Below are 18,500 nucleotides of genomic sequence, written 5' to 3' on the forward strand. Positions count from 1 at the left end.
TCACGAAAATAATCCTAACCGTTCGCAATAGATCTAAAAACTACATTTCATGAGACATGATTCTGGGACTTATGCGTCCAGAAGCCTAGAGCATCAGAAACAGACATTAGGCAGGGAAGACAAAGTGTTAAATTACAGTTATATTCAACACACAGACAAAACTAGTCTAGAACCACCAGAAATGTCCATGAATAGCCTTGTGACTAAATATGTCAACAGACGCCCCCAGCTAAAACAGACAGACTACTGTGGTCCACACCAGGCTAGGGTACAAAGTCCAGATTTCATGGCTCTAAAAGTTTGTTTGGCAATGCGATTATGGGAATGAGCTACACTCTCCCTATGTAAATGTTATACCATTCGTCGAAATTATGCCAAGATTTACTTACTTTCCACAGAGAGGAAACAACATTTAAGTGGCATGTCTACAAATTACAACAATGACACTTTAATAGACTCTAGAAACAAAAAGCAGGTGCCAATATAACCAATAGAATAATGCAAATTCTAGTCAAAAGTCCTCAAAAGACAAACAGAATATTGTTGGGTTTATAAAACAGCCTAGCTTTTCTCAGGAGCCGTATCCCGAGAACACGTGAAGGAGGCAGAGACAAAAAGGACTGTTTTCCTCATCCAAGCCCATGTTTCTGCAGCAGCAGCCTCTGTCAGACAGTGAGGTGACTGGTGAATGATGATAGACGGAGACATGTTGCAGCTTGACCCTTCTAAGCCTACATTTACCCCTAAGTGTTTCCCTGCATATAGGAGGTCTGGTGTGCATAAACAAACTCATTCGCAACCAGGGAACATGCTGATTCGTCAATAGACAGGAGGAAATGACAAGTCTGCTGCCTTTGTTTTCCGTGTCTTATTGATCACAGGCTTGATACAGCTGATCCTGCGTACCAGAGTGTATCCTGTGTATGTATACCAGCGGCGGCTGGTGGGAGGAACTATAGGAGGACAGGCTCATTGTAATGGCTGGAAAGGAATATATTGAACGGAGGTAAACGTGGTTTCCATTTGTTTGATACTGTTCCATTATTTTATTCCAGCCATTACAATGAGCCTGTCCTTCTATAGCTCCTCCCACCAGCCTCTCCTGATGCATAGAGTGTAAGATACAGCCTATAGATTGATTCATTACCACTAAGTACACAAAAGGGTTATTTGGCTGTCCCCATAGGAGAACCATTTTTGGTTCCCGGTAGAACCCTTTTGGGTTCCAAAAATGGTTCTTCAGAGGGTGACATCCGGCAAACCCTTTTAGGTTCTAGATAGCAACTTTTTTTTCTAAGAGTGTAACCTTGGTAGACAAGTCGAACTAGGCCTACTATACTTATGGACTTGCCAGTTGCCAGACTGTACCAGAACACACACAGTAGTTGTGTGAACTCTGGGGTACGATTGCCAGCCATCAGTTACTGTTGGTCTGGCACCAACAATTGATGAATCACTACAGTAGTGTGAAATATGAAAACAGATGTGGAGTGAAATCAGCCTCTGATGTTTTTGCTCACACCTGGTACTGCGCAAATGTGCAACGCATCTGCAGGAAGGTCCGCATTCAGTCTACCTAAAGCAGACAATAACCAAATACATCCAGACGGCACACAAGAAGCCATATTGCATTTTCATAATCCTACTGTTAGATTAGCATCAAAGGCATGTGGCCTGTTCCTTCCATTATTGTCTGACGATGCACAAATAGGACTACAGCTCAAAGGCATAATATCCAGATACTGCTACCGTCTTTCATATACCGGGAGATGACTTCGTGTATGTGCATATGAGAGAGAGAGAGAGACAGACCGAGACAACAGTCCATAGAAGTTCAACAGTAATGACTATGGTGTCTCCAAATCAATCCACAGACGTTGTTATAGTGTCGTACCTTTGATGGCTACTTCCTGGTCTTTGTTAGGGCAAACATCATTAACTAACCTATAAAACAAGTATTGCAGTATCAAATCGCCGGCATCAGGGAGGCTGCTACTCGCTCCTCTGAATGAATAAGCCGAAGGGGCTGGGAAGCAGGCAACCTGCTCAAGCCTACTCGCTGGCCTGTATTAAATACATTCTGTTTTGATTGTTACCATTTTTAAACCAGTAATATCCTGACATGCCATTCTTATATTTGTTTTGAACCAATAAGGAAGGCACAAATAACATCACCACAAGGGCTGTCTAAATTCCTTACATTCCAATGGACATGTTTGCAGCTGGATCATAGGCATGTTCCCGTGAAAGACATTTTCAGCCTCTTCCATGAAATTCTTTCATAATCAATGGGAAACCCTGAGGGGAAAACAGATTGTTTATGCTTCTGACTGGCAAGAGTGTTCTTGGAGTTGCCAAGCTGAAGTTATGTTCAGTGAATACGTGGAATTATTTTACTGAGAGTTGATGCATAAAGACTAGGAAGCCTTCCCACTGTTGACGTCTCTTACCGGCTGTGTAGCCTAAAAAAAGGTCCCTTGGGGAAAGGTAGGTTTCATGAACAAAGCGACAAACAAAGTGGCTATGCAAACAAGCCTTCCTGCTCTCCTCTGGACAACACCCTGTGTATTTTAAGAAGCGAGAGTGCAACAATGCATACCACCACAAACGTCCACACCACTTTTTTTTTTATTGCCCTGCATGAGTAATCTACTGTAACCGGCCCTCACACATACAGGGTTAACAGAAACTCTATTGTACACTCCCACAAACCCATTGAATCCAAGCAAACTACAACCAGTACACGAGCTACTCAAACCAACGGGTCTTACAACATTCTTGTATGACAGTGCAAGCAACATGGCCCACATTGTCTTGTCTGAAGTTATTACCCAGGCATGTACTTTCAAGAATCGTAGCAGTAATACACAAGTGTACATAATCCTAAAACTGAAGGCACGTACACCCACCATGTTCCCCTTCAACACTGTCTTAGGAAAGAAACAACGCACCAAAAAGTTAGACAGGGTGCTCTAGGAAGTAGAGCAAAACTAGAGTGCTTCAAGTCCACCTGTGCTTTATTTTCAAATGCTGGCTACAGGTTTGAACATTACACATTCATCCTAAAACAGATCCTCTCCTCCAACCATTAACCTGTAACGCCTTCTTACCCCTTGGCCTCCGTGTTGAATTTTCCCCTCTTAAAGACCTGCCATCTCCACTGCGTTCAAAGACAGACTCCGCTATGCTAGGACTGTTGGAGCAGAGGAGACCGGGCCTACCTTAATGCCCCGCCCAGGTGGTGACATCAGAAAATCTGTAGTCTCCTGTACTTCAAATCTTTTCACCCAGTGGGCCCCCTCAGTCAGTCGGTCGCAGAAATCTCTTAAGCCCGGTGTATCGGTGGAGCTTCAGTTCAGTGAGTGAGTGAGTGAGTGAACTCCCCCACCTTCAGTAATAAGCAAAGGGCTAAATCAGCTTTACTTTACCTCCCTGCACACTGCGCTAGAGCCGTGAACCTGTGGGCAGGGCGGTGAAACAACACAGCCCTGCCATCCATCACATTCACAGCGAGTTTATCAACTTCCTCTCATATCCTCCAGTCCAAACCACACTGTGTCTGCTGGCTATCTGTCCGCCTCCTTGAGCCTGGCTACAATAGCATGCCTGGGACGCATTTCCAACACTTCATTCAATCAGGTGTTACTTTGTATGTGTTTGCTATTCATTATCCCAAACACAGCCCACCACCACACCCTGCTTCTTCGAGGTGATTCACTCTGAAATCACATCAGCAGCTCTGTGTGTATCTTACTCCCATGAACAAGCCTGCCAACTAATGAGATTACACGCATGCTCAGATGTTTCTAGGGTGCTCTAGTTGCTGAGACAAGGGTTTGGAACAGATTCCCTGTAAGCTAATCTTATAAATCACTTCTGGATGATTGCTTTCTGATGACTACTGATAAACATATCCTTATAGACGACAACAGACTTTGCCTCAAGCCTCTGATTTGTATTGATTTGCATAGGGCTGTTGAGATTGACATGATTAAATCAGCCTAATCTAAGATAACATACCTACAGTAGCGGCATTACCTTAGTATTATACATCTGATGAATCCCCAAGTCTCCATTCGGAATACACTATTGTTTTCAACTTCTGATCAACATTTCTTTAAATGAATCCAGCGTGTCTGGTTTTGGTTCAAATCGGTTTCACTGTGAAATAGTAAAATAGCATTAGAGAAGTCAATCGTAAAACAGAAAAGAGGAGGTTGTTACAGGGTGCCTGGCAAGCTTGGTCAAATGATGTGATCTAAGTGACGTTGTTCATTACAGTAGTGGTTACTACAGATGTCGGATCTTAATTTGACCCATTTCGACGCAGTAGGAAAATAATCCTACAGCAGGAGGATTTGAATATCTAAAGAAATATTTAGAAATCCCAGCCAGGGTGCACCTCGAAAGGATGTTTGTATACAATGCAGTACCGTAGCTACCTACACTGTATCTTAGACTGCAGGTCCACTAGGGCGCCAGTTCAAGTAGCCTACTGTATGTAGTCTACGTGCAGGCTTCACAAGAGAAGCGCTGTATTCTTATGTGGATTATAATAAATGTACATATTTGTAGGGGGTAGATGTATTTTTGTTAAGAGAAAATCATATTTTTTTTGATCAATAATGTTTTTGTGCTCAAGGCAAGAAATAGACTGAATAAATTATGTGTCTACACAAATATGCCAAAGTCGGCATGGGTTCCAATCTCAGCTCAATTAAATTGTCTTTGAATAAGCTTAAATGCATAAAACATCTTGATAGCTTTATGAAATTAAATATTAAAGCGACACAATACAGGATGACTTCAAATGCCGGCATCACACTGAAAAGTACAGTAGGCCTACGCTACTGTAGTCAGTGCATAACAGCTAAGCAATGGAAATCTCACCTATGTAAGGGCCATCCACTCCCAAGACCATAACAACAGTGCATTCGGAAAGTATTCAGACCCCTTCCCTTTTTCCACTTTATGAAACAGCCATATTTTTGTAAATGTATAAAAAATAAACAAATTCCTTTACATAACCATTCAGACTCTTTGCTATGAGACTCGAAATTGAGCTCAGGTACATCCCGTTTGCATTGATCATCCTTGAGATGTTTCTACAACATGATTCCACAGGTGGTAAATTTAATTGACATGATTTGGAAAGGCACAAACCTGTCAATATAAAATGATCCCATAGTTGACCGTGCATGTCAGAGCAAAAACAAAGCCAAGAGCTCAAATAAATTGTCCATAGAGCTCCGGGACAGGATTGTGTCAATGCACAGATCTGGGAGAGTACCAAAACATTTCTGCTGCATTGAAGGTCACCAAGAACACAGTGGCCTCCATCATTTTTAAATGGAAGAAGTTTGGAACCACCAAGACTCTTCCTAGAGCTGACCGCCTGGCCAAACTGAGCAATCGGGGGATAAGAGCCTTGTTCAGGGAGGTGACCAAGAACCTGATGGTCACTCTGACAGAGCTCCAGAGTTCCTATGTGGAGATGGAGGAACCTTCCAGAAGGACAAAGATCTCTGCAGCACTCCACCAATCAGGGATTTATTGTAAAGTGGCCAGACGGAAGCCACTCCTTAGAATAAGGCACATGACAGCCCATTTGGAGTTTGCCAAAAGGCACCTAAAGGACTCTCAGATCATGAGAAACAAGATTATCTGGTCTTATGAAACCAAGATTGAACTCTTTGGCCTGAATGCCAAGCGTCAAGTCTGGAGGAAACTTGGCACCATCCCTACAGTGAAGCATGGTGGTGGCAGCATAATGTTGTGGGGATGTTTTTCAGCGCCAGGAACTGGGAGACTAGTCAGGATCGAGGGAAAGATGAACGGCGCAATGTACAGAGAGATCCTTGATGAAAACCTGCTCCAGAGCGCTCACGACCTCATACTGGGGCGAAGGTTCACCTTTCAACAGGACAACGACCCTAAGCACACAGCCAAGACAAAGCAGGAGTGGCTTCGGGACAAGTCTCTGAATGTCCTCGAGTGGCCCGGATTTGAACTCGATCAAACATCTCTGGAGACACCTGACAACAGCTGTGCAGCGTCGCTGCTCATCCAACCTGACAGAGCTTGAGAGGATCTGCAGAGAAGAATGGGAGAAACTCCAAATACAGATGTTCCAAGCTTGTAGCGTCATACCCAAGACTCAAGGCTGTAATCACTGCCAAAGGTGCTTCAACAAAGTACTGAGAAAAGTATACTTATTTTTAGATTTTTTGCAAATGTATTAAAAATAATTTTTTGCTTTGTTATTATGGTATATTGTGTGTAGATTAATGGAGAAAAAATAAGTCATCCATTTTAGAAGAAGGCTGTACCATAACAAAATATGGAAAAAGTCAAGGGGTCTGAATACTTTCTGTATTCACTATACACACACACACACACACACACACACTAAAAATCACGGGCTGCGTTTTTTTGCTTTACAAATCAGTTGCTCTTTTATGCGACATTACGCTCCATTCCGTAGGCTACCTCACTATTCTCAATTTCATCTCGTCTTTGTGATATTATAGGCCTGTGTGCAATCAGTTTTTATAGCCTACTGTAGCCTAAGGTTTAGCTTACTGTACGGCTGCATTTCGGATACACTTGACAAGTGTTGTATGTCATCGTGGAGACCAATATCCATCTTGTGTTAAGCTATATAAAACAACGATTGTTGATGTGTATTAATGCATCTCAGATTATTTTTTTAATGTGTTTAAACGTTGCAGTAATTGGACCTATAGGCCTACAGTAGCAGTGGGATATTTATTGATATTTTGTCTGGTGCTTTTAACGTTTGAGAGAGCGAGAGCTGGCACTGGTCCGAATGACTCAACTGCCCCGCATGGAAAGAAAAAAGAACTCTGGGTTTTCAGGCTCATTTGAATTTCCTGATGCTGAACTTTTCAGCGACAAAACAGTGATCAAATTAAGATCTGACATCTATATGTAGCTGAGCATTCTGCCTGATTAGGTCTACTGTACAGGCCGGTGATGAAATAGTGAGTGTTAACTATGGAGTCTGTCAGAACTTATTATAGGGTGTCCAATCAAAACCGCATCTTTTGACCAACAGGTAAAAATGTTCAATTGTGTAGATAATCCTCTAAGAAAACAAATGGTCTAAACCTTCATGTCTCTATCATAATCCGTTAAAAAACGAGCGTCTCTGAAATGTTAACAGATCACTGAGCGTATACCAAGCCCTTTATTTTCAAAGCCTTTTTACATTTCATTCAGCTCGTGTTATGTTAATTTTGCAACCCGAGGAAACAACTTTGAAGACGGTGACCACAAAATGTAAAATCCTCAAAAGTTGTTACGAGAAACCTGCACCACTTTGTCAACACAGCTAGGTGCTTATTGTCGGATGTATTAGGTTACAAAGTGCAACTTTTTGGACCTACTGTAAATGACACGTGAGACAGACCCCCACCGACCGATTCAGAACATAATCAGAATTGTCTTGGGAAAATGTATTTCATAACATAAGTGAAAAGTCATCAACAAAGCGTGTTTTCACCCACTCTCACCCTACGTATTACTAACCCCAGCAGCTTACCAAGGCCCGATTTAATAGCCTCCTGTTTTCCAATGCTTTACTCGCACAGCTACTCAGCACATAATAGATGTTGGACTATTCAACAGGTATATGAGGAAAGGCAAGCTAAACTCAGAAGAATAGATCAGGATTTACAGCACCAATATGCAGGTTGGTGTTAGATTCTTTCTCTTTTTTTTACAGAGGAACATTATCTATATCAACATTTTTCAGTTCCATACTACTTGATAATGTCAGGAATGACATGCAGGTTGAAACATGACCTGAAACTCAGGGCTCAGAGATGCTGCCTTTTCCCGTCTGTTACACAGTACTTAAAGTAGTTTGAACAGTCCTGTGCTGTATTTTGTTTGCTAAATCATAGTGGTTGTAAATGGAACAATCTACGCAAGAGGTCACCGTCTGCCCATTGAATATGCGACCAAAAAAAAGCAGGAAGCTACAGTTTGACCTTGGGTAGTAAGCGTACAATGGACTCAACTAAAATGTCCTACATCTTACAATGAGAGTGCCAGATCAACATAGGTTTAACTACGTCAGTCTTCTCCTGCACCCTCTGCCCTACTATGTACTATAGATGTCCCCTTCCCTGGTTCTTTCACTTAAAATATGAGAACTAGGTGCTTGACACAGTACAATGATCAAGTGTCACACAGTTCATGATCCAAAAGTGTAACAAACAGAGGAATCTCTACTGAAACACATGATCTTAGTATACTTCCTCTGTACATACTCTTTTGCCTTTAGAGTTTGTCCTTCATTCAACAGAAAAGCCCTATCAGACGATAAGGGACGACTTGTGGTTGGAGGCATTAGTGGGTGGGAATCAGAGCGACAGGGATTGGGGGTTGGGTTGCAGAGAAGGGAAATCCCTGTGGAAAGACAAAACACAGGACCAGGGACACAGCTGGTAATTTGGTGAGAGGTTGCTCACAGTAAACACAAGCTGTTTAGAGAAGGTCTGGAAAGGCCATTACTCCAGGAGCTGTGTGGGACGGATGGCAGGAGATTTTTTTTTTTAAGGAAAAAAAGAAACTATGAGAACTCCCCACTTCCTATGTGTATACCTTATTATTTTAGGCAAAACAAAACAATTTTCCCATAACATGTCCGTATGCAGGCTTCAAACTTGCTTGGAACATTTCACACCCTTATTTAGACAACTGTATCCAAGGGGAAATATTAACTTCAGAGTGGCTTAGCATTAATATACAGTATGTTATAACCTTCTGTTATGAATCGCCTTATTTCACTTCAGTAACATTGGGCACATCCCAAATGGCACCCTATTTCCCTATATAGTGCACTACTGGTCAAAAAGTAGTGCACTATAAACGCCACCCAGCCGTTCCTTTTGAGACTATAGTACATTATATCCTTCTTAATACACCTGGGACTCCAGCTGGTAGTAAGTTAGTTAGCCAGTCTCAATCAAAGAGATTCCATCATTCTGGGTGATCCTTGAATTCCATGTCCACTACACAACGCAAGTTACAGAAGAGATCAACCTTGTCTGACCTGTTCTCTCCCCACACCTTATTTCAGAGGTCAAATATGCTTCTATCAGAACCTCTCTCAGTATAGGCAAGTAACTTGGCCCAGTAAAGACAGGGTGAACATCTGCCAAGCATTAAGATAAGAAAACGACAAGTAATATGTTCCTGTCCATGTGCATGTTTAAATCCATTAATTTTGGAGTGATAAGAGCTGAAATTAGGAGCAGTTAGCGCCTGGAAATATTTACAGTGCATTCAGAAATTATTTCAGACCCCTTCCCTTTTTCCACATTTTGTTACGTTACAGTCTTATTCTACAATGGATTTTTAAAATTCTAATCCTCATCCATCTACAGAAGACACCCCAAAATGACAAAGTGAAAACAATTTTGGAAATCTTTGCAAGTAAAAAATACATAAAAAATGAAATACCTTTTTTACATAAGTATTCAGGCCCTGTAAAACGGCGCAGGAAGCAGTTTTATGGAAGCAGTTTTATGGGCGCCCAACCAATTGTGCTATTATGTGTTTTTTTTTTGCGTTATTTGTAATTTATTTTGTGCATAATGTTCCTGCTACCGTATCTTACGGCAAAAAAATACCTTCTGGATATCAGGACACAGATCACTCACCTCGGATTCGAGATTTTTCAACAACAAGGACGAAGCACAAGACATTCTCCAAACACCCTACAGGGCCGACATCCCCGTTATTTGCAAGAGGAAGCGATGCAGGTACAGAGGACAAAGATGCCTGATCAGGACCCAGAGAAGGCGACTGGGAAAGCTGCCATTACCGTCAACACTACTCGCCAACGTGCAATCACTGGACAATAAATTAGACGAGGTACGATCACGAATATCCTACCAACGAGACATCAAAAACATTATATCCCATGTTTCACGGAAGGGGGGGTGGGGGGGTGGTCTGTGCATATTTGTAAACAACAGTTGGTGAAATCTAAGGAAGTCTTTAGATTTTGCTCGCCTGAAGTAGATAATATTGTGATAAATTGCAGGCCACACTACTTGCCTAGAGAGTTTTCAGCTATACTTTTCGTGGCCGTTTATTTACCACCACAGACAGATGTTGGCACTAAGACCGCACTCAGTCAGCTGTATAAGGAAATAAGCAAAGAGGAAACCACTCACCTAGAGGCGGCGCTCCTAGTGGCCAGAGACTTTAATGCAGGGAAACTTAAATCAGTTCTACCAAATTTCTATCAACATGTTAAATGTGCAACCAGAGGGAAAAAAAATTATAGATCACCTGTACTCCACACACAGAGATGCGTACAAAGCTCTCCCTTGCCAACCATTTGGTAAATCCGACCACAACTCTATCCTCCTGATTACAAGAAAAATTAAAGCAGGAAGCACCAGTGACTCGGTCTATAAAAAAAAGTGGTCAGATGAAGCAGATGCTATCACAGACTGGAACATGTTCCGGGATTCTTACGATGGCATTGAGGAGTACATTACATCAGTCACTGGATATATCAATAAGTGCATCGAGGATGCCCCCACCCCCGCCCTACAGTGACTATACGTACATACCCCAACCAGAAGCCATGGATTACAGGCAACATTCGCACTGAGCTAAAGGGTAGAGTTGCCGCTTTCAAGGTATGGGACTTTAACCCGGAAGCTTACAAGAAATCCTGCTATGCCCTCCGTCAAACCATCAAACAGGCAAAGCGCCAATACAGGGCTAAGATTGAGTCATACTACACCGGCTCCGACACTCGTCTTATGAGGTAGGGCTTGCAAACTATTACAGACGACAAAGGAAAGAACAGACACGAGCTGCCGAGTGACATGAGCCTACCAGAAGAGCTAAATCACTTATATGCTCGCGTCGAGACAAGCAACACTGAAGCATGCTTGAGAGCATCAGCAGTTCAGGGCGACTGTGTGATCACACTCTCCGTAGCCGACGTGAGTAAGACCTTTAAACAGGACAACATACACAAGGCTGCGGGGCCAGATGGATTACTAGGACGTGTGCTCCAGGCATGTGCTGACCAACTGGCAGGTGTCTTCACTGACATTTTCAACATGTCCCTGATTGAGTCTGTAATACCAACATGTTTCAAGCAGACCACCATAGTCCCTGTGCCCAAGAACACTAAGGCAACCTGGCTAAATGACTACCGACCCGTAGCACTCACGTCCGTAGCCATACTTTGAAAGGTTGGTAATGGCTCACATCAACACTATTATCCCAGAAACCCTAGACCCACTCCAATTTGCATACCGCCCAAACAGATCCACAGATGATGCAATCTCTTTTGCACTTCACACTGCCCTTTCCCACCTGGACAAAAGGAACACTTATGTGAGAATACTATTCATTGACTACAGCTCAGCATTCAACACCATAGTACCCTCAATGCTCATCACTAAGCTACGGAACCTGGGACTAAACACCTCCCTCTGCAACTGGATCCTGCACTTCCTGATGGGCCGCCCCCAGGTGGTGAGGGTAGGTAGCAACACATCTGCCACGCTGATTCGCAACACTGGAGCTCCCCAGGGGTGCGTGCTCAGTCCCCTCCTGTACTCCCTGTTCACCCACAACTGCATGGCCAGGCACAACTCCAACACCATCATTGAGTTTGCAGATGACACAACAGTGGTCGGCCTGATCACTGACAACGACGAGACAGCCTATAGGGAGGAGGTCAGAGACCTGGCCGGGTGGTGCCAGAATAACAACCTATCCCTCAACGTAACCAAGACTAAGGAGATGATTGTGGACTACAGGAAAAGAGGCACTGAGCACGCCCCCATTCTCATCGACGGGGCTGTAGTGGAGCAGGTTGAGAGCTTCAAGTTCCTCGATGTCCATATCAACAGCAAACTAGAATGGTCCCAACACACCAACACAGTCGTGAAGAGGGCACGACAAAGCCTATTCCCCCTTAGGAAACTAAAAAGATTTGGCATGGGTCCTGAGATCCTCAAAAGGTTCTCCAGCTGCAACATGGTTGCATCACTGCCTGGTACGGCAACTGCTCGGCCTCTGACCGTAAGGCACTACAGAGGGTAGTGCGTAAGGCCCAGTATATCCCTGGGGCTAAGCTGCCTGCCATCCAGGACCTCTACACCAGGCGGTGTCAGAGGAAGGCCCTAAAAATTGTCAAAGACCCCAGCTACAGACTGTTCACTCTACTACCGCATGGCAAGTGGTACCGGAGTGCCAAGTCTAGGACAAAAAGGCTTCTCAACAGTTTTTACCCCCAAGCAATAAGACTCCTGAACAGCTAAGCAAATGGCTACCTGGACTATTTGTATTGTGTGACCCCCCAACCCCTCTTTTTACACTGCTGCTACTCTCTGTTTATTACATATGCATAGTCACTTTAACTATACATTCATGTACATACTACCTCAATTGGGCCGACCAACCAGTGCTCCCGCACATTGGCTAACCGGGCTATCTGCATTGTGTCCCGTCACCCACCACCCCCTCCTTTACGCTACTGCTACTCTCTGTTCATCATATATGCATAGCCACTTTAACCATATCTACATACTACCTCAAATAGCCTGACTAACCGTTGTCTGTATGTAGCTTCGCTACTTTTATAGCCTCACTACTGTATATGGCCTGTCTTTTTACTGTTGTTTTATTTCTTTACTTACCTATTGTTCACCGAACACTTTTTTTGCACTATTGGCTAGAGTCTGTAAGTAAGCATTTCACTGTAACTATTCTGTTGTATTGGACCTGTTGTATTTGGCGCACGTGACAAATAAACTTTGATTTGATTTGCTATGAAACTCAAAATTGAGCTCAGGTGCATCCTGTTTCCATTGATCATCCCTGAGATGTTTCTACAACTTAATTGGAGTCCACCTGTGGTGGAACTGAAAATAGCTGTGCAGCAACACTCCCCAGCCAACCTGACAGAGCTTGAGAGAAACTGCCCAAATACAGGTGTGCCAAGCTTTTAGGGTCATATCCAAAGAAGATTCGAAAGGTGCTTCAACAAAGTACTGAGTAAAGGTTCTGAATAATTATGATTATTTTATATAATAATTATATTTTGTGATGTTTAAAACAAAAAAAAATTATACACTTGCAAAACAATCCTGAAACCTTTTTTTGTTTTTTCATTATGGGGTATTGTGCGTAGATTGATAAGGGGGAATACACCATTTAAAATCAATTTTAGAATAAGGCTGTTCTCACACCCTGGCCATAGTTTACTTTGTATGTTTCTATGTTTTGGTTGGTCAGGGTGTGATCTGAGTGTGCATTCTATGTTGGATGTCTTGTTTGTCTATTTCTATGTCTGGCCTGATATGGTTCTCAATCAGAGGCAGGTGTTAGTCATTGTCTCTGAGTGGGAACCATATTTAGGTAGCCTGGGTTTCACTGTGTGTTTGTGGGTGATTGTTCCTGTCTCTGTGTTTTGCACCAGATAGGGCTGTTTTAGGTTTTCGCACGTTTGTTATTTTGTTTATCAGTGTATAGTTTCTTTATTAAAATAAAATGAATAACAACCACGTTGCATTTTGGTCCGCTCCTCCTTCTACAGACGAAAGCCGTGACAGCTGTAATGTAACAATGTGGAAAAAGTAAAGGGGTCTGAATATTTTCTGAATGCACTGTAAACCCATCAAATACACAACGCTTCAGCTGCCTACACTCCTAGAAAAAAAAGTGCCATCTAGAACCTAAAAAGGTTTTTTTTCACCTGTCCTCATAGGAGAAGCCTTTTTGGTTCATGGCATAACCTTTTGGGGTTCCATTTAGGACCATTTTCATAAAGGGTTCTACATGGGACCCAAGAGTTCTTCCTGGAACCAAACACGGGGCTCCTATGGGGATAGTCGAAGAACTCTTTTGGAACCCTTTTTGGAACCCTTTTTTCTAAGAGTGTATATAAAACATGTACACTACTGAAAAAGAGGAACAAGTTTGTCCTTTCTGTGAGGTCAACATTTACATAAAATGCAGGAGAAGAGAGCGCTTTTCCCCTTCGAGTCATAATTATAATATATATAGTCAGACTGCATTCATTCTTTTATGAGACAATGCTGCACTGTCTATACTGGAGTGTTTATCAAAGAAGCATTAGCCTGTTGCTCTGCGGTCTCCCCTGATGCTCATCACATGCACTGGAGCTTTACAAAATGTCAAAGGCCCAAGAGGGAACATTAACTACGATCTTGCTTTGTGATTACAGTTTTCCATGTAAAAGACAGAGGAAATCCAAAAATAAAATGACACATGGGCCACAGTGCCATAAACTAGCATTCGTTACGAAAGATACATATTTCTCACATTTGTAACCATCAGGTTAACGGCTGCGAAATGTCTGCTTCTGCTTCAATATACCGAATGAACAACTGGTAAATGATAATGTGCGCGAGAATAGCGCCATCTAGAGATTTGCTTCACGTACTTTTATTCAACCCTGTCCTTCTATTTTTCTCTGACCTTTTTAACACAAAAGGCTCTGTTATGAAGGTGGATGGTAGGTGGAAGAGTACACAACAGAAATAAAGCAGGGGCCAAGACTTCATACATACTATTGACCATTGGTATTGTCCAGGCACTATGACGGCATTTGCACAGAGCTATTGCGTGGAATCTGTGTTGAATACGTGCTCTCTCTGGTATTAAAACCGAGCACATAACTTCCTGCAATAGCCAAGCCTACCAATTCATTTGGCGAAATTTTAACATATAGTTGACTGATTTTGTATACTAACCCAGTACAACTCCAGGAATAAGCGCTCATTGGCATTTACGGTCAGTGCGTTGGCTTCAACTGCACAACAAAGACAACCCATTATTCCCTGTTCTCTGGATGATGGCCACTGTCTGTTTTAGCTCTCTGAGGCATAAAGCATCCCATCCACAAGACATAAAAGCCTCTGTATTCCCAAGACCTGACGGGCTTAGCAAACACAAGCTTGTCTTAAGGTCTCAATTACATTTTTTGTTCGAAGAAGTTTTCATTTTCCCACTGGCCAAATTCAGTGATTTTGCCTCTCCTTTACATTTAATGCTGTTGCTATGAGTGGTGTGGGTGGCCTCTGGAATGTCACTGACCTCTTCACTGAAACAACAAGGCCTGTGTGATATCTGTATCTACTCTATTGAATCTGTCAAACAGTATTGTAATGTGATTTAACAACATTGTACAAATGTATAGGCCTAATAATAATCGCACAAATGCTGTATCAAACGCAGTATATACTATTCTGTATTGAAAAGTTATTTCAAAATGTGTTCATTTTCATGTAAGTTCATCACATTTAGTGAGGGAATGACACCTGCTGTCCTCTATTGGCTTTCAGAGTTTTGTGACTGTGTTTTGTGTTTAATTTGTAACCTACAGTAGTTCCTGGCCCAATTGGAAACTCTTTTCCTGGCTGAACAGAGGCTCTTACCCCTCAGGAAAGTTTCAAGGGGAAAATGTTGCAAATGCTAGAACTCTGAGGGTTTTTGTCTATGCTATCATAACCTTTCATCAGTAGCTATATTACCCTTTAACGCATCCTGTGAAGATCTCATTTGCCAAGGTCTAGACTTATAACACTTCTGTTTGTAGAGACTCAACTATTTGGATGTTTCTGTTTTAGGTCTTCTTCTGTTCTGAGTTGAAACTTTGCAGGAGTATAAAAGGATTGGGGCTCTGCAAATATTTTGGACAATTAATTAAGCTCACAGTAGCACTAATCAAAGTGGTTTGAAATGGCAAATTTCGATTTTTGAAATTGCAGTATTAGTTTCACAAGTTCCTCTCCTCACAGCGAACACGTTAGCCTCGAAGACCTATAACTTCTACCGTGGAAAACATGTGTGTGCAGTAGCTCGTTATAAGGGCGTACTGCTGCCAGTATGCTAAATTATGGCGGTATAACACAAAATATGGTTATAGGGCAGTAACTTTGACCCCAATGATTTCAGCTTGCAGCTATATTTTCCTAATATTGATCTTTTGTAGAACTCAGCCCATCCCTCTCGCCATAGCTTTCAACCACTTTGATTAGTGCTACTGTGAGCTTAATTAATTGTCCAAATATTTTCAGAGACACAATCCATTTATACTCCTGCAAAGTTTCAATTCAGAACAGAAGACCTAAAATAGAAACGTCCAAATAGTTGAGCCTCTACAATGTGCGACAGTGTTCTCATTTGCCAGGGTCGAGACTTACGATATCTTCAGTGGATGCAGTTAAATGGGAATAAAGCTACTGAATTAAAATGCAGCTGTGCCCTTGGACTGCTAAAGTGTCTGGAAACAGCTGCGGGGATTCACAATACCTATACCAATTCCACGCTCGGCTCCACTCCGAGGGAAGCCTGCAATGTGAGATCATGGTAAAAAAAAAAAAAGTGGTGTCTCTCATTATCAGCACGGGCTTCACATAGCTGGGAGGATAGGGAGAGGAATGTCACCAAGAAAAACACTCAGCTGTCATGGAGGAAAATCTATAAACCATCCATCCTCCTTCTGCACTCCTTTCCTGTACAGATGTAGGATCTTTGCTACAGCAGTTTGCTACAACAGGAAAACAATTCTGCAGCAACAGGAAGTGTGAATTACTATGTGCATTATAACTAATGGACATTTTTGTAGGGGCGGATACATTTTTCATAAAAGGAAACCTCAACTTTGAAAATGTCCGAATGGAAATTAAAACGTCAGAAGCCTCTTTACACTACAAGTTTGACATTTCCTGCATTTCAGGAAAGTTCTCCTGCAACAGGGTGATAAAAATCAAGATTCTACATTTGGATAGGCCTGTACAGCCTTCAGAGAGTATTCACACCCCTAGACTTTCTCCACATTTTGATGTGTTACAAAGTGGGATTAAAATGGATTTGTCACTTTTTTGTCAACAATCTGCACAAAATACTATTTCATGTCCAAGTGGAAGAAATGTTTTATTTATTATTGTAATTAATGGAGAAAAAATAAAACACTAATATATCTTGATTAGATAAGTATTCAACCCCCTGGGTCAATACATGTTAGGATCACCTTTGGCAGCGGTTACAGCTGTGTCTTTCTAAGATCTTTGCACACCTGGATTGTACAGTATTTGTACAATACAATATATATATTTTTTTTTAATTGTCATGCTCTGTTACATTGGTTGTTGATCATTGCTTGACAGTCATTAAAGCCTTGCCATAGATTTTTATACAGATTTAAGTCAAAACTGTAACTCGGCTCCTCAGGTACCTTCAATTTTGTGCATACTCTAGTGCACATTTGGCCTTGTGTTTTAGGTTATTGTCCTGCTGAAAGGTGAATTTGTCTTGCAGTGTCTGGTGGAAAGCAGACTGAACCAGTTTTTCCTCTCGGATTTTGCCTGTGCTTAGCTCTATTCCATTTATTTTTATCCTAAAAGAAAACCCCCCAGTCCTTGTTGATGACAGGCATACAGTGCCTTGCGAAAGTATTCGGCCCCCTTGAACTTTGCGACCTTTTGACACATTTCAGGCTTCAAACATAAAGATATAAAACGGTATTTTTTTGTGAAGAATCAACAACAAGTGGGACACAATCATGAAGTGGAACGACATTTATTGGATATTTCAAACTTTTTTAACAAATCAAAAACTGAAAAATTGGGCGTGCAAAATTATTCAGCCCCCTTAAGTTAATACTTTTTAGTGCCACCTTTTGCTGCGATTCCAGCTGTAAGTCGCTTTGGGTATGTCTATCAGTTTTGCACATCGAGAGACTGACATTTTTTTCCATTCCTCCTTGCAAAACAGCTCGAGCTCAGTGAGGTTGGATGGAGAACATTTGTGAACAGCAGTTTTCAGTTCTTTCCACAGATTCTCGATTGGATTCAGGCCTGGACTTTGCCTTGGCCATTCTAACACCTGGATATGTTTATTTTTGAACCATTCCATTGTAGATTTTGCTTTATGTTTTGGATCATTGTCTTGTTGGAAGACAAATCTCCGTCCCAGTCTCAGGTCTTTTGCAGACTCCATCAGGTTTTCTTCCAGAATGGTCCTGTATTTGGCTCCATCCATCTTCCCATCAATTTTAACCATCTTCCCTGTCCCTGCTGAAGAAAAGCAGGCCCAAACCATGATGCTGCCACCACCATGTTTGACAGTGGGTATGGTGTGTTCAGGGTGATGAGCTGTGTTGCTTTTACGCCAAACATAACGTTTTGCATTGTTACCAAAAAGTTCAATTTTGGTTTCATCTGACCAGAGCACCTTCTTCCACATGTTTGGTGTGTCTCCCAGGTGGCTTGTGGCAAACTTTAAACGACACTTTTATGGATATCTTTAAGAAATGGCTTTCTTCTTGCCACTCTTCCATAAAGGCCAGATTGGTGCAATATACGACTGATTGTTGTCCTATGGACAGAGTCTCCCACCTCAGCTGTAGATTTCTGCAGTTCATCCAGAGTGATCATGGACCTCTTGGCTGCATCTCTGATCAG

At 42.1% G+C, this 18,500-nt stretch overlaps 1 protein-coding gene across 4 annotated transcripts in view; it reads right to left on the minus strand.

Annotated features, from left to right (window-relative positions):
* Positions 1 to 18,500, minus strand: part of cobll1b (cordon-bleu WH2 repeat protein-like 1b) — a 37,525-nt gene that overhangs the window by 14,634 nt on the left and 4,391 nt on the right. Inside the window, exon 1 of one of the 4 annotated variants that reach the window (XM_064975950.1) lies at positions 3,222 to 3,531. The exons of 1 other annotated variant lie outside the window; for it this stretch is intronic. Coding sequence is in view for 1 of the 3 variants with exons in the window: in XM_064975948.1 (XP_064832020.1) it covers positions 2,201 to 2,214 (14 nt within the window). In the remaining 2 variants the exon portion in view is untranslated. 2 more of the 4 variants (XM_064975949.1, XM_064975948.1) reach the window with 2 other exon arrangements.

The sequence above is a fragment of the Oncorhynchus masou genome, chromosome 10 (genome assembly GCF_036934945.1).
Source record: "Oncorhynchus masou masou isolate Uvic2021 chromosome 10, UVic_Omas_1.1, whole genome shotgun sequence".
Taxonomy (NCBI): Eukaryota; Metazoa; Chordata; class Actinopteri; order Salmoniformes; family Salmonidae; genus Oncorhynchus; species Oncorhynchus masou.